This window comes from Pocillopora damicornis, chromosome 12, assembly GCF_964200805.1.
Source record: "Pocillopora damicornis chromosome 12, jaPocDami1.2, whole genome shotgun sequence".
In the NCBI taxonomy this organism is placed as follows: Eukaryota; Metazoa; Cnidaria; class Anthozoa; order Scleractinia; family Pocilloporidae; genus Pocillopora; species Pocillopora damicornis.
The window spans coordinates 5,613,165-5,625,777 of NC_142681.1; the positions used below are offsets into that span (position 1 = coordinate 5,613,165).

At 37.3% G+C, this 12,613-nt stretch overlaps 1 protein-coding gene and 1 long non-coding RNA gene across 2 annotated transcripts; both read right to left on the reverse strand.

The window, feature by feature from the left end:
- Positions 1-1,551: 1,551 nt before the first annotated feature.
- LOC113670585 (uncharacterized) lies at positions 1,552-8,471 on the reverse strand. Its single transcript, XR_003446171.2, has 4 exons — positions 8,101-8,471; positions 6,162-6,429; positions 3,942-4,203; positions 1,552-2,901 (listed from the first exon to the last, which is right to left on the reverse strand). It is a non-coding gene; the product is annotated as an uncharacterized LOC113670585 (long non-coding RNA).
- A 987-nt stretch (positions 8,472-9,458) lies between these two features.
- On the reverse strand, positions 9,459-12,177 carry LOC113670631 (uncharacterized). Its single transcript, XM_027186802.2, has one exon. The coding sequence runs from the start codon at positions 11,588-11,590 to the stop codon at positions 10,307-10,309; it is 1,284 nt and encodes a 427-aa protein (XP_027042603.2). The 5' UTR covers positions 11,591-12,177; the 3' UTR covers positions 9,459-10,306.
- Positions 12,178-12,613: the final 436 nt, after the last annotated feature.

Consider the following 12,613-nt stretch of genomic DNA (forward strand, 5'->3'; position numbering starts at 1 on the left):
GCAAGGAAATTACAAGTACCCTAGAGTAAAAATACGCATATTTTAAGCTAGGAAACAAACAAAAAAACACAAACCGATCATGATTCGAAACATTTCACAAGATAGATAAACGAAAATTTTAATTCTAGGCGCTGCAAAAATTCATACAAGAACCACCAGTTGAATTTTTGAGAACTATGATAATTATTTTAATTTAAGTTCCTAAACAGTGGAAGAAAAAGAAGCGAGACATCTTGCTGAAGCAAAAAGAAAAAAGATTTCTAGGTTGGCAAGCAATGAACACTGCTAGTCAAACGGGTGAATTCTCTCGAGCTTGAAAAAATTACAGTATGTACAGGATTTGGACGAAATGTTGAAAGACATCTTCGAGATGCAAAAATACAACATTCCAGTAAACAAACCAGTAATTGAATTTTCCTTAGGGAATTTCGTTTGTAAATTCTCTCGTTTTAATCAAAAATTGTATCGTGCTTGCACGGTTGTCTTCACCATCTTCCAAATTAAAGCAAAACTGACAACTACAGCTAAATTTAGATAGATGAGTTCTCGGAATTTTCACAAAAAAAAAACATCCATAATACAAGCGGACGAATTGTATTGCCATTCTACCAAATTAAGGCTATAGAATTTTGACTACAGATGTTGTGTACCAAGAAAAAAGGAATTTGTAATTGGCAACCAATGATACTGTCTACAGGGAATTTAAATTATTCGAACTCTCCCGGCATTTAAAAAATTCCAATGAACACCGCCGAACTGTCTTGACATTCTAACAAGCTTGGAGCAGAGACATTCCGCCTCTTTACTTCCACTGTGTAGGTATAATCTTAAGGAACATGGCGAGTCACTGTAATTAAAAATCAAAGATGAGATACACTTTGTTGATCCCAATCAGTCTGTTTGGTGGATTTTGATTATAAAATAATGGAAGGAATTTTATTTTGAATCAACTCCGGTTTTTTTGTGTGTGTGTTTGGTCAAACTTTCTGGCTTGCCTTGTTACTTAAGAATTAGTATACAAGTTCCCGATTTTTTTCGCCAGTTTCTTCGTGGTGTAAAGATTGAGCAATGTACAGAGTTTGCAATGAAAGTCTGGAGTTAGATTATTTTGTTTGTCAACTTTAATAAAAAGCTTTTTTAAAAGCCACAACATAATTTTCAACACCAATTTGATGTAAAATCGGGAAGACTAAAATCAAACTCTGTATTTTGCACCTTGACAAAACTGGCCAAGAAAATTGGAAACAAACTTGACTTCGTACAAAACAGCCAAAACAAGAAAAATCGCTACAATTAGACAGTATTTCATGTTTGATAACATCAAATACGAATTTGGCAAACAATTTATCGATGTACGAAGTTCTGTTTGTTCATCTGGCGGAAAATTTTAAGGGAAGCCATTTTGAATTTTTTTCTAGAACGTTGTCAGGGGAAACTCTGTGCAAATTGCTCCAAATTTTCCCGCCAAAAGTCTTAGTATATATTTGAACAAGTATTCCTTGACACCTTTCAGATTATTTAATGGCAATTCACTTGACTAATTAAATAATTATTAAAAAATTCATGCTATTTTATTTCAAGAATGAAAATAAAGAAATAAAAAGTGAACATTGCAGTGTTTATTGACTTCTATTCAAGAATGACGCAAGAAAAAAGAGAAGACAAATAAATTAATTTTTATTCACATCTCCAAAAAAAAAAAAAAAAACGGCGCATGCGTATTTTGGGCGCCCGTATTTTTTCCTAAGTTTTTTGGCGGGAAAATTGTATCATTTTAAACGGATGTAACTTACAGAGCTTTAAATAGCAAATTGGCGCATGCGTATTTTAAGCGCCCGTATTTTAAGTTTTTTGGCGGGAAAATTAATTTTTGACAGGGATTTGGATGGAAAAAAAAACTCGATAAGAACTGGAGCTTCTCAATAAACGCTAACTCCATGAAAAGGGGAAACTGACTCAGCAATGTAATCTGATGACTGGTATAACTTGTAAATTTGCCTTCAAAAAAAAAACGAAGGCGAAGGTGCACAGTAAACGCTTCAACTTGCTTTTGATTAAAATAAATGAAACACTTAAAATATGGTATTTTCACAAGTCACAAATTGTGTATTAAAATGAATCGTCTGAACGATAGCAAATATACCTATTCCTCACAATAGTAGTTGGAAACATTCCTTCATGAATACGACTTAGAAGAACAATTTGCATTACTAATCTGACCTCAATACATGTTGACAATTTCCTTCTTCTATCCAAAAATTTATCCTCTAATTTCTCAAATTATTTCGAAAATTTCCCTTGATTTTGTTCCACAAAGGCAGATAATCCAAATCACCTTTCGTAAGCTCGTGTTTAGGAAACTCGATATTCATACAGAGAATCTTTCTTAATTATTATCGGGTCGGTTTGTCTTCGTAATTTCTGATGATCATGATGCTTAAACGATATGGAAAAAGTCTTCATTAAGGTTGGTTTTGAAGCATATTTCATTTGAAAAATCAAATCTTGCCAGTATATAGCAACAATTAAAACAAACTCCTGCTGGTAAGGTTGACAATTTTCACGAAAACGAATCGAACTGGCACGTCAAAAATTTTCATTTCAAATTATCTCAAAAATTGGTTTGTAACTAGACACAATAATTGCGTTTAAAAGTGCACCTTCGTGGCCTATTACTGTGTATCTCAAAACCGACCTAATTAAGGATTCTACCTTTAAAACATGTACGCTTGATTTAAATCCGATCACATGTCCATTTTCCATTTTGATTTAAAAAATCCATTTGCAAGTTTGATTTCAATCCACTTATGCAGTCATCCAGCGGCTTGATTTCAGTCCAGTCACTTGTCCCTTTGCCGGATATCAATCAAAGTGATAATCGAGGGAACCTTGCGCGGAATTCTAGCAGGGAAGAACATAAACAAGAAAAAAGCTGATCATAACCATTGTCGTTGTGACAGCAACAAAAGAATTCAGGGTTAAAATTCCCAATATATTCCCGTATAGTTTTACATGGACATCCAATGTATGAAATAGATATGTCCTTGGTTGAGACTGTTTACGTTCGCTGAAACGATATTTCATTTGAACAAATCATCCTAAATTCTGCAGAAACGCATTAATATATCTTCAATACTCAGTGAGGAAGACATGACGTCCATTCCAATGTAATGAAACCCCCCTCCTCGTGTAGACTAAGAATGCTAATGAAGAAATGTGAGGGGATCAGTTGAAATTTGTTCGGAAAACTGAATCAAACTTGGTCAAGTTTGAGCTTAAAAAGGAGGAGTAGTCAAAATGAGGTCCTATGGTCGAAATTAGTTGCACAAACCCTAGTTTTTAAGTACATTAGCCACAATAGGTTATACAACTCTGTGAGGACACCGGTCAAATTACAGATCAAACGCACAAGGTATTAATCGTTACTGATTTTCTGAGCAGATTTCACGAGACAACAAAAATTGCTTTCAGTTAGTGACATATTGCAATCAGTCGTTGTTCCTCTGTTTGAAATTGCTACGTAGAAAACTTCCCAAAGTATACTAGGAAACAGAGGACTATAACTCTCAATATCTTAAAATCATTTGGAAACAAAATTCTCAGTGGAATCAAGGAGAGGATTGATGAAAACAAAACATTTAGAAATATTTCATATCTCTACTTTTGGATTTTCTCTTAGAGCAAATTCTACCTACATTATCGCTGTTTTCACCGCATCAGCAAGAGGCCTGTGACAGAACTACAGACCTAAAGGCCTACTTTTAAAAGCATCGAAGATTTCCACCCACCGATTCCACTAGCTTTTTTCAATTTCCATATTCCTTGTCTCTTTTCCCCGTTTACACTAGGAATTTGGCGAAAGAAACACGGTAAGATTAGTTTAAATTTACATGCAAAACAATTATCAAGCTCTCTGTATCACAATAAATCTTTTTAGTTACCTTTAAATGCAAAGAATCATAAGTCCGCCATGTTGGTTGCCATCTTGCGTGGTATCATTTTGCACTTTCGCTAGAGAATATGCGACCTTTTGGCGAAGTTACCTTTGGAAGGTTCTCGCGTGGCTATCGTGGAAGCCTTGGTGTCTTCAACAAAATTTTCATTAATCCTGAAGCTTGTAAACCAAGTTAGGAGACCTAAACGGCCACAGAACTTTCCACAGCCGAGTAACACCACAGTAGCATGTGCAGGTGGGAGAAAATCCTGAATGATAACAAGGACAAATTTGCAATTCAGATCAGTTAACCGTTTTACCCTTGAGCTCGCGAGATCGTGAAAGAATCAGTATTGAATAATTAATTCTCTACAAAAAAACGAGGTAATTTTTTATGCGTTTACTCTTTTGAAAGATTTCAAAACCAACGTTATCTTAAACATAAAAGAAGAGCGCTGTTTCAACGGGAGCCCGAACGAACCTCAGAAATCGTGCTATGGGCGTGTCTACTTAAGAGGGTTTGTCATTCTGGCTTAATCTAAACAACTGCGTACCTACCCCTCCCCTACCCAACATTAACCATAACTTGTTATCGGGTAAGGGAAGGGATAAGTCGGCAGTTTCTCACCACCGTTGTTCCTCCACTCGTCACTCTTCTGAGGAAGCACATGGAATTTTCGACTTAATTTTACCCTTGTACACTTCTTGAGAATTACAAAGCTTCGAAAAATTGTCGAGGCATCTTCCAGTTTAATGGTAATTTTGCAACTTGTGAACCTAATTCATTAATTCCCCCAACATGCACGCCCTCATCAATTTAAATTGATGCAAAGTTTGAAGTGGAATGGGTGTTATAATATGTCAAGATAATTTTTTGTCGATTGAGTTTTCCTTTTAGGCAGAAAGCTCGTTTGAAAAAGCACCTTCAGTATAAAAGAGAAAGATGGAGTAGAAATTATTGTCAAGAAACTATAACAAGGTAAATGAGAAGGTTCAATGGGAGTCTTGGAGGCAAGTTAGATGCCCAAGCAACAAAGCCAAGAGAATTTCTGACAATACCGTAAAACAATAATACTTAATCATAGAACGGCAGACTTGTAACAAGCCAGAACGGGCAATGTAGAGGAGAACACATACAAAACCAAGATGTCGGACCAACAAGATATATTTAATATAAGACGACAGATGTCGTCAGCGGACCACGAGGTCGTGACAGTGTCACGCAATATTGTTACAAGACTAATTTAGCCATCTTTGGTAAATTCTTATTTCACGTTCTCTTCAATACAGTTTGTATTGATTTGATCATTACATTTTTATTTGACTGTATTTCTATAATTTCCATGTTGCCACATGAAAAGAAAGATTTATCTTTTATCTCATGAAAGAGTTTCAAAATGACTCAGATTTGAAATCGTGCACCCAGACAAAAAAGTACCAACCCTAGATCCCTGGTCCCAGATGAAGCTGGGCCCCCTAATATTGTCAACAAGTCTCTGAATACCTCAAAGAATCAAGGTGTTTATCAATAATAATTGGATGATTTCTTTAGCCTTTTTTGCATTCTCTTTCAAATTTCTTTATTTGCCAAATCACTAACAATTATTTGTTACCTTAAAGAAAGGGTGAAAAATTCTGATTTTGAAAAATTTGACCCTTGAAGGTTTATAAGGACATGCTTTTGAAGGTCAACATCTATACCAGTGTTTTCTTGAAATTTAAAATCCTGTCTATATCATGGCCACCTATAGCTTCAAGATTCAAACAGCATGTTTTGCACTAAAATTCGATAAATTATGACCTTAAAATGATGTTCTTAAGATTTAATTGCTTTGAATTCATGTACAGTGGAAAATTGAAAGAGGGTAATTTTGCTTTGTTTTTAGGAGAGACACTTAACTCTTACAGAGCATTTCTCCACTCATGGTTTTAAATCGCTACTGGAAAACTATATGTGGAGGGAAACTTGCACAATTTCTGAATGCCATTCTGCAGAAGTAGTAATACCCAAGCAATGCTATGGAAACCAGGATAAGCTATAGTAGCAACAAGCTAATGATATTTAATATTTATGGTACAGATGGCCTAAGTGCTGTTAAACATTATACTGCAATTGCAACTGAGGCAAGACTGGCCACAAACATTTATAAGGAAATCTGTGAGTCCTCCCTGAGTTTGGTTTGACAAAAAATTTTGACTATAGTTTGCAAAAACAGTTAGAATTTACCTGCTGTTCTAGTTTCAACCATCAAGTCTAGCACTTTCCTTCCAGCCTCATCATCCTCTGACCACTCTTATACCAGATCTACAATTCTCCACTGACCATGATGAACTGTCCAAAGGCTTGTCCATGGTTATTCACAGGTCACCTGCCATGGCTTGTCCACAGATCATATACCAATGCTTATCCACAGGCAACCTTCCTAGGTTTGTCCACATCCACCAACCAAGGCTTGCATCAAACAATGGTTTACTGCTGTACTAACCAATGCAGTCTACAATATGAGAACACAAGAAAAGTTTATAATTGTCTGACCATCAGCTTTACATCTTAACAGTTATCATGCTAAAAGAGCAAGTCTAACTACAACAACAACATACTTTATTGACTTTCCCCAAGGGGGCTTTTCAAAGACAATGTTATAAAAATAATCCTATTACAATTAAAAATCCTATTTACAATTAAAGATTCTTAAACTCTTACCATATTGATATCAAAGCATACAGTTTTCAACTAGTCTACATCTATACCAAAAAAACGTTTTGGATCATTTGTGCAGAATGTAGCTGTGCATAGTATCAGTTAATTATTTCAAAACTCCATGATATCCTTCAAGCTACATTTTAGTGATGGCCAATCCAGCTGGAAGACATCATTCTCCTATGTTAAACTTGGAGACTGGAAACTGCAATTTACTATGATTTTTATTCTTCCAGCTATTCTTAGACACATTTTCCTTATGAGATAATTCAATGGAAAAACTGTCACTATGTTAGAGTCACACAACAGTCTACTAAACAGGACCCGCATCAAAAAATGTTCACCTCTCAATCATCAAAAATATGTCTCTAACAATCAAGTCTACATCTAATCTGGTTTCTGATCACTGGACAATGTTCAATAACAGTGAATATTATTTAGTAAGTAACAGTGAGAGATGTGTTTTAACAGTGAATGACGTCTTGAGACAATGAGTTACCTCTGCAGTCAGCGAAAGTTTACATGGCAGTGAGTATCCTGTACCAGTGTGTAAAGTTTAGATTCAGTGAATGATGTTTGTGACCAAGTGACCCTTAGTATTGTAGTCTGAATACCTTTTAAGAGTAAGTGATTCCTGGTACATGTAACAGTCTAAATTTAACTCTGGTAGCAATTTATTATGTCTAGTGATGATAAGTGATGTTACTAACAGTTGCTAATGTCTTTCAATTTGATAATAGGTGATAGTTAGTAATGGGTGATTCAGAATTATTTGAAACACCTAATAATTTTAAGGAATATATATGGAAATGTTCGAGATTGTTGGGAAGTCTTTGAAACACTTTGGTTACCCATACTATCTATTACTATTGGCCTATACTATTACTATCAGCCTATTTTTGTAAATTCAAGTCATAATTATATGAAAATGATACATCTCCGCTATTGTTTACTTTGGTCACTTAACTGTATGTATGATGAACGCACAGAAATCTTGCTTAGTTGGTAGGCATATGAATGTGTTTTTCTCCAGCTCGAAATTTAAGTGAATATTAATCTCTATTAATATGAATCTAGACATCGATAACTGAGAGGCCTGGACTGGGTACAGGCAGGGTGCAAATTAGTATTTTCCCTTTTCTTTAAGATTGAGCAATTTTTTCAGCATATAAGTCATAAGACTTGGGTAGAGCCAATGGCTATTCACCATGCTAACGCATTTTAATTGCAAAATTACTTAGTATTACTGCTTAGGTATCGATGCACTTGTTATTAGTGATCTAGCAAGCAGCAAGAAACAAGTTTATTACTAGCTTTAAGAAAGTTTTAGCTTCCCTCCTACCCACATCATCAACAGTTTTGATTGTATCTTAATCTCATTCGTGTTTGTAATTTATTCTTGATTACTGGACTGTTGGTTCAGTTTATTCGTCAAATATCTTTTATGTGATAGTCGGTACCTTACCTTTAGCATGTTGCATCAGTTTGGCTCTCCATTTTCTGTCTTTGCAGGCGCTGTGAGCACTTTTGTTGCAAATAAACATCACAAGGCGAGAGAAAGCATCTTGGGAAGGCAATTCAGATCAAATATCCCACTTTTGTTCGGTAACTGGTGACAAAGTACGTAATCTTCGCTAAAAGCTATTCGTCTTTTCCGCCATGTTGCATTGTTTCTCGTTCCCAATTTCTCCCGGTCTTCTCGCATTAAAAAACAAGTCACGCGTGGGCATCACGCGTGAGTTTCTATCGTTCGCGGGAAAACGCGGGAGATCTCGCCGGTACCTCGCACATCGAGTTTTTTGTTAGATAAGGGTGATATTCAGGTTTATCCATCCTATCAGAGAGCAGAATTTCTTAAGAGACAAGCCATAGTGGCGGCGCTCTCAAGCGCGGAGTGTTTTACCATAACTGGCTGTGAAACAACGATCTGTTTCATCTCACTAAAAGCAAATGGACAAATCATGAGCATTTTTGGTCGCAGCTTGAGTTTTAAACTAATTGCTTACAAATTGATGTAAAAAAAAAAGATACCAATGATACGGAAAAAATGCAAACAAATTATTACATGTACAGTGAAGGAACCATGGGTGGCATATTTATGGATTTTTTTCGATTCAAAATTCTCCAAATGATTTAAAATACCTTCCCCCAAAGGACTATTTTCAAAGGCTAATTTCCCGCAATCGAGAACGTCTTTCAAGAGAGGGGAGTAAAAACCGCACGTAGTCTTCAGTTGGCGAACACGGACCCTGTTCCAGACTGTCTCGGGCCTCATCCACGCTACTGCGTTTTCGTTCGTAAACGTATACGATTTGGTGCGTTTTTGCCTACCACGGCCGCACGAAAACGATCGAAAACTTGAGTAAAAACGGAGATCTCTGGAGAGAAGCGCCTTTTTGAAACGCTCCGTTTCTTGTGTGGACAAGTGAAAACGGAGGATTTTGAAAACGATGATGGAAACTGCTTCAATCACTATCGCTTTTATCTGCGCCTTCGGACCTTTTAGTGCAAACAATAGACGAAATTAAGACTCTTCCAAATGTATGCGCTACCGAAATGAAAAAAAATTAAGGTGTGGATTAAGAGGGAAACTAAAAAGCTAGTGTGGGTGAAAATGTTTTCCTTCGTTGCGTCTCAGACGAAAACAGACACTTAGAAAACCCTTTAGCGTGGTCGCTCGGGGCCTTAGTTAGTGAGGAAGAGACGAAGAGTAAGTTAAGACCGTACAGAATAACTCAGCCTTGTCCTCTTCACGTGACCATAAGTAGGTTTTATAGTCAAGGTAGCCAATCAGTAATGCATAACAGAGGGAGGGCAAAGGTCTTTAGAACTAATTGCTTAACGGCCTAATTTATTTGCATATTTTAAAACTGGACCGTTGTACAAAATAATATTTCAAGATAACCATCGCAAAAATTCGACACTTAAGAAGAGCTGCTTACGAAGATAATGTTGCTGCGTAAACAAATGAAGATCACAAATTCTATATGCCGCATTTTCTCTACAAGGAGAGAACATCTACGGAAATGTTCTTAAAGAGAACAAGTTACTTCTAATAAACAATGATGATTGTTTTTTTTGCTTCTTATAAGAAAACAAAGAGCACAAAAAGTTTCTGCGTCATTTTCTAAATATATAAATTGCAAATCTATAACATTCTACAACATTCTAAAAACCTACTGGCTATATCGACGCAGAACCGTGAACTATTTGTTTAGAATATTCTGGAAACGTTCCTGCAGCAATATCCACATAAAAGGGCAATTCAAATTTCCTAACTGAGTTATCTACAAACAGTTTTCTGATTGTGTTATGTCGATTGCCGAAAGATTCAGTGAAGCCTTACAGTGGAAAAGTATTAGCAATATACATATTGAAATGTTTCGAGCCCTTCAATTGGGTCACTTTTCAGCAAACTCCCTCTCAGAGCGATTTTGCAAAAAAAATCAGGTGCAATCTAAAAATCCTCGCTGATTTACTTATAACAGGCTTTCTTAACCTTTTTCGTCGATTGGCGACTGACTAAGTAAAGAAATACTCTGGAAAAGTACTTTTGTTATAAATTTGGGAATTTTTCGTGCTCTTGAAACCCTTACGGAACCATTTGCTCCCATGTAAAATGAGACTTTTCGATAAATTTTAGGATACAACTTAACGATGATTTCTATATTTTAAATGCCGATAACTCCAATAGCGTAAGCATTTCTGCCATGTGGTAACTCGATATACTTCTCCCATCTGTTGAGTTCAAAATCAAAGGCATATGCGGTATTTTCACCACCATCAGCGCCAAATGCCACGAGCATGTTTTGCACAATTTTAGCCCGGCACAAAGAATATCCTACGGGTAACGGAGGGAAGTTTAGCCATACATGTCCCTCCAAATCAAACGCCTCAACTTCTAGCACATCGGTTCCGCTCTTGTCGCAGCCACCAACCACAAAAAGCTTTCTTTTCCATGCCACAGCAGCACAGCCGTAGCGCTTTCGCTTCATTGGCGGTAGCTTTGTCCATTTTCCTTTCTCTCCGTCGAAAATTTCAGCTGAATTCTTAGCGCTGTTGAAGTAGAAGCCTGATCCACCTCCAACCACAAGCAGCTTCCGGTCGATGATTCCGCCACCAAAGTTGCAGCGGGGTTCCAGCATCTCTGGAAGTGTGAACCACTCTCTCTTCTTGACGTTGTAGAGCTCGACACTGCTTAGGACAGTACCTTGGTCGCAGCCTCCAGCTACGAGAATCCCGTGCTCTGTTCCTGTCGCATAACAACCCCATCGTCTTTTTCGCATTGGTTTAAGGATGCACCATTCCTTAGTAACCCAGTCGTACATCTGAACCGTGTTAAGGGCCTTCCATCCACCAAAACCGCCCGCAACCACAAGAGCAGGAATAGCTGTTACTTCCGTAGCATAACAAGCCGTTGTCTTCACCGGCAAAGGCGCAATTTCCCGCCATGTTCTTTCGACACAATTGAAGACTCCAACAGCCGAAGAGGGCTCGCTTTCGTTGCCCTCGGTTGCTCCTCCGATGACGAATATATTTTCGCGCAACTCGATTATGTCATACTCTCGATCAAAGTCGGTTTCTTTCCCGGATCTGGTCTCTTCTCTTTCGGAAATGTCAACTTTAACTGCGGTGTCGTGGAGAAATTTCGTTTGGAATTTTTCCTTCAGTTCGCTCGGAAAAGCTAATACAGATTCAAGCTTCTCTCGCAGTTTTTCTCGCGCCTTGTCGAAGTTGAATTCATCGTGTTTATCCTTCAGTTTCTTTTTGTCAAACGAATCAGTCTCGACGATGATCTGGGGTTCTTTAGTTTTAGACCAGATGGCGTCAGGTTTTGTCGTTGGAGCATCTTTCTTGAACGGGAATCCTTCTTCTTGCTTCTCATTAATATCTCCCTTTGGCAGAGATCGAAGCCATACTGAAGCGTCTCGCAATACATCAACTGCACGCTCCATGTTTACACATAACTTGCACTCACGTGTGTTTTTCCGCTCAAACTCAGAGTTTTGTACTCGAGACAAAAACAATTTACTTTCAGACTCCAAATGAACCTGAACTCTGAACACACTGCGCAAAATTATCGATCTCTCGGGCTGCCCTTGATCGCCGGCTTCATCTACTTCAAACAAGTGAAATCACCCATAGGACGTGAATGTAAATTCTAGAAGGTTTCGTTCTCCTTCAGGTGTCAAGCACAAAGAAGCGATTTTCGTCTTAGGGTATTAATTGCATTGAAGCCTAGTTAAACGTCGCGAACTGGTAAACACAACCGAGCGGTATGGAAAATTACTGCTGCCTGAGTAAAACGGATGTTTCAGTTTTTGAGTTGCTAAGTGATCTTTTACTTGTTAAACCTCGCAGCGTATTTGCATATCGAAAGACACGTCTGTTTTTAAAATATCGGGGTGAAAAGTCATAACGCTGCCAATATTACGAATGAAACTGTCATCATTTCAGTGAGATAAACTGAAACGAAGGTCAAGCGAGACTGCACTTCGTTTAGATAAAATTTTCGTGGCAACCAAAAAGTAACGATTACCTTTGAGTTAAAATTAATATTAATTACATCTGCATAATTTGCTCCGCCGGAGAAGTCATAAAATCAAGTTCACACTAATCAAAATGCATTTTCTCCTATCAATCTCGATGCAGATAGAGGAAAACTAGAAAGCACCTGTTCGCTTGTTAGCAGTGAAACAGTTCTTTATTTTTTCCCAGGACAGGAAATAAATTTGACGGCATTATTTTCCAAGAGAAATTGATTAATTAGAATGACAATATCCCTTGGCCCATGAATGCGAACGTTCATACATATTCAAGCTGCCAATTTCTAAAATTTTTGACACTTGTCACAATTGTTTTTTTTTTTAATCAATGCTCCAACTTTTTCTAGAAAATTGAAGGAACAAAGGGACGTTTAAAAGTTATCTTTACCCGCGTGCAATGAGTGATCTGGAAGAAAAAGGAATTACAGCGAT

Excerpts from the sequence above, each read along its gene's own strand:
- LOC113670631 (XM_027186802.2), bottom strand. The coding sequence starts at position 11,590 with ATGGAGCGTGCAGTTGATGTATTGCGAGACGCTTCAGTATGGCTTCGA.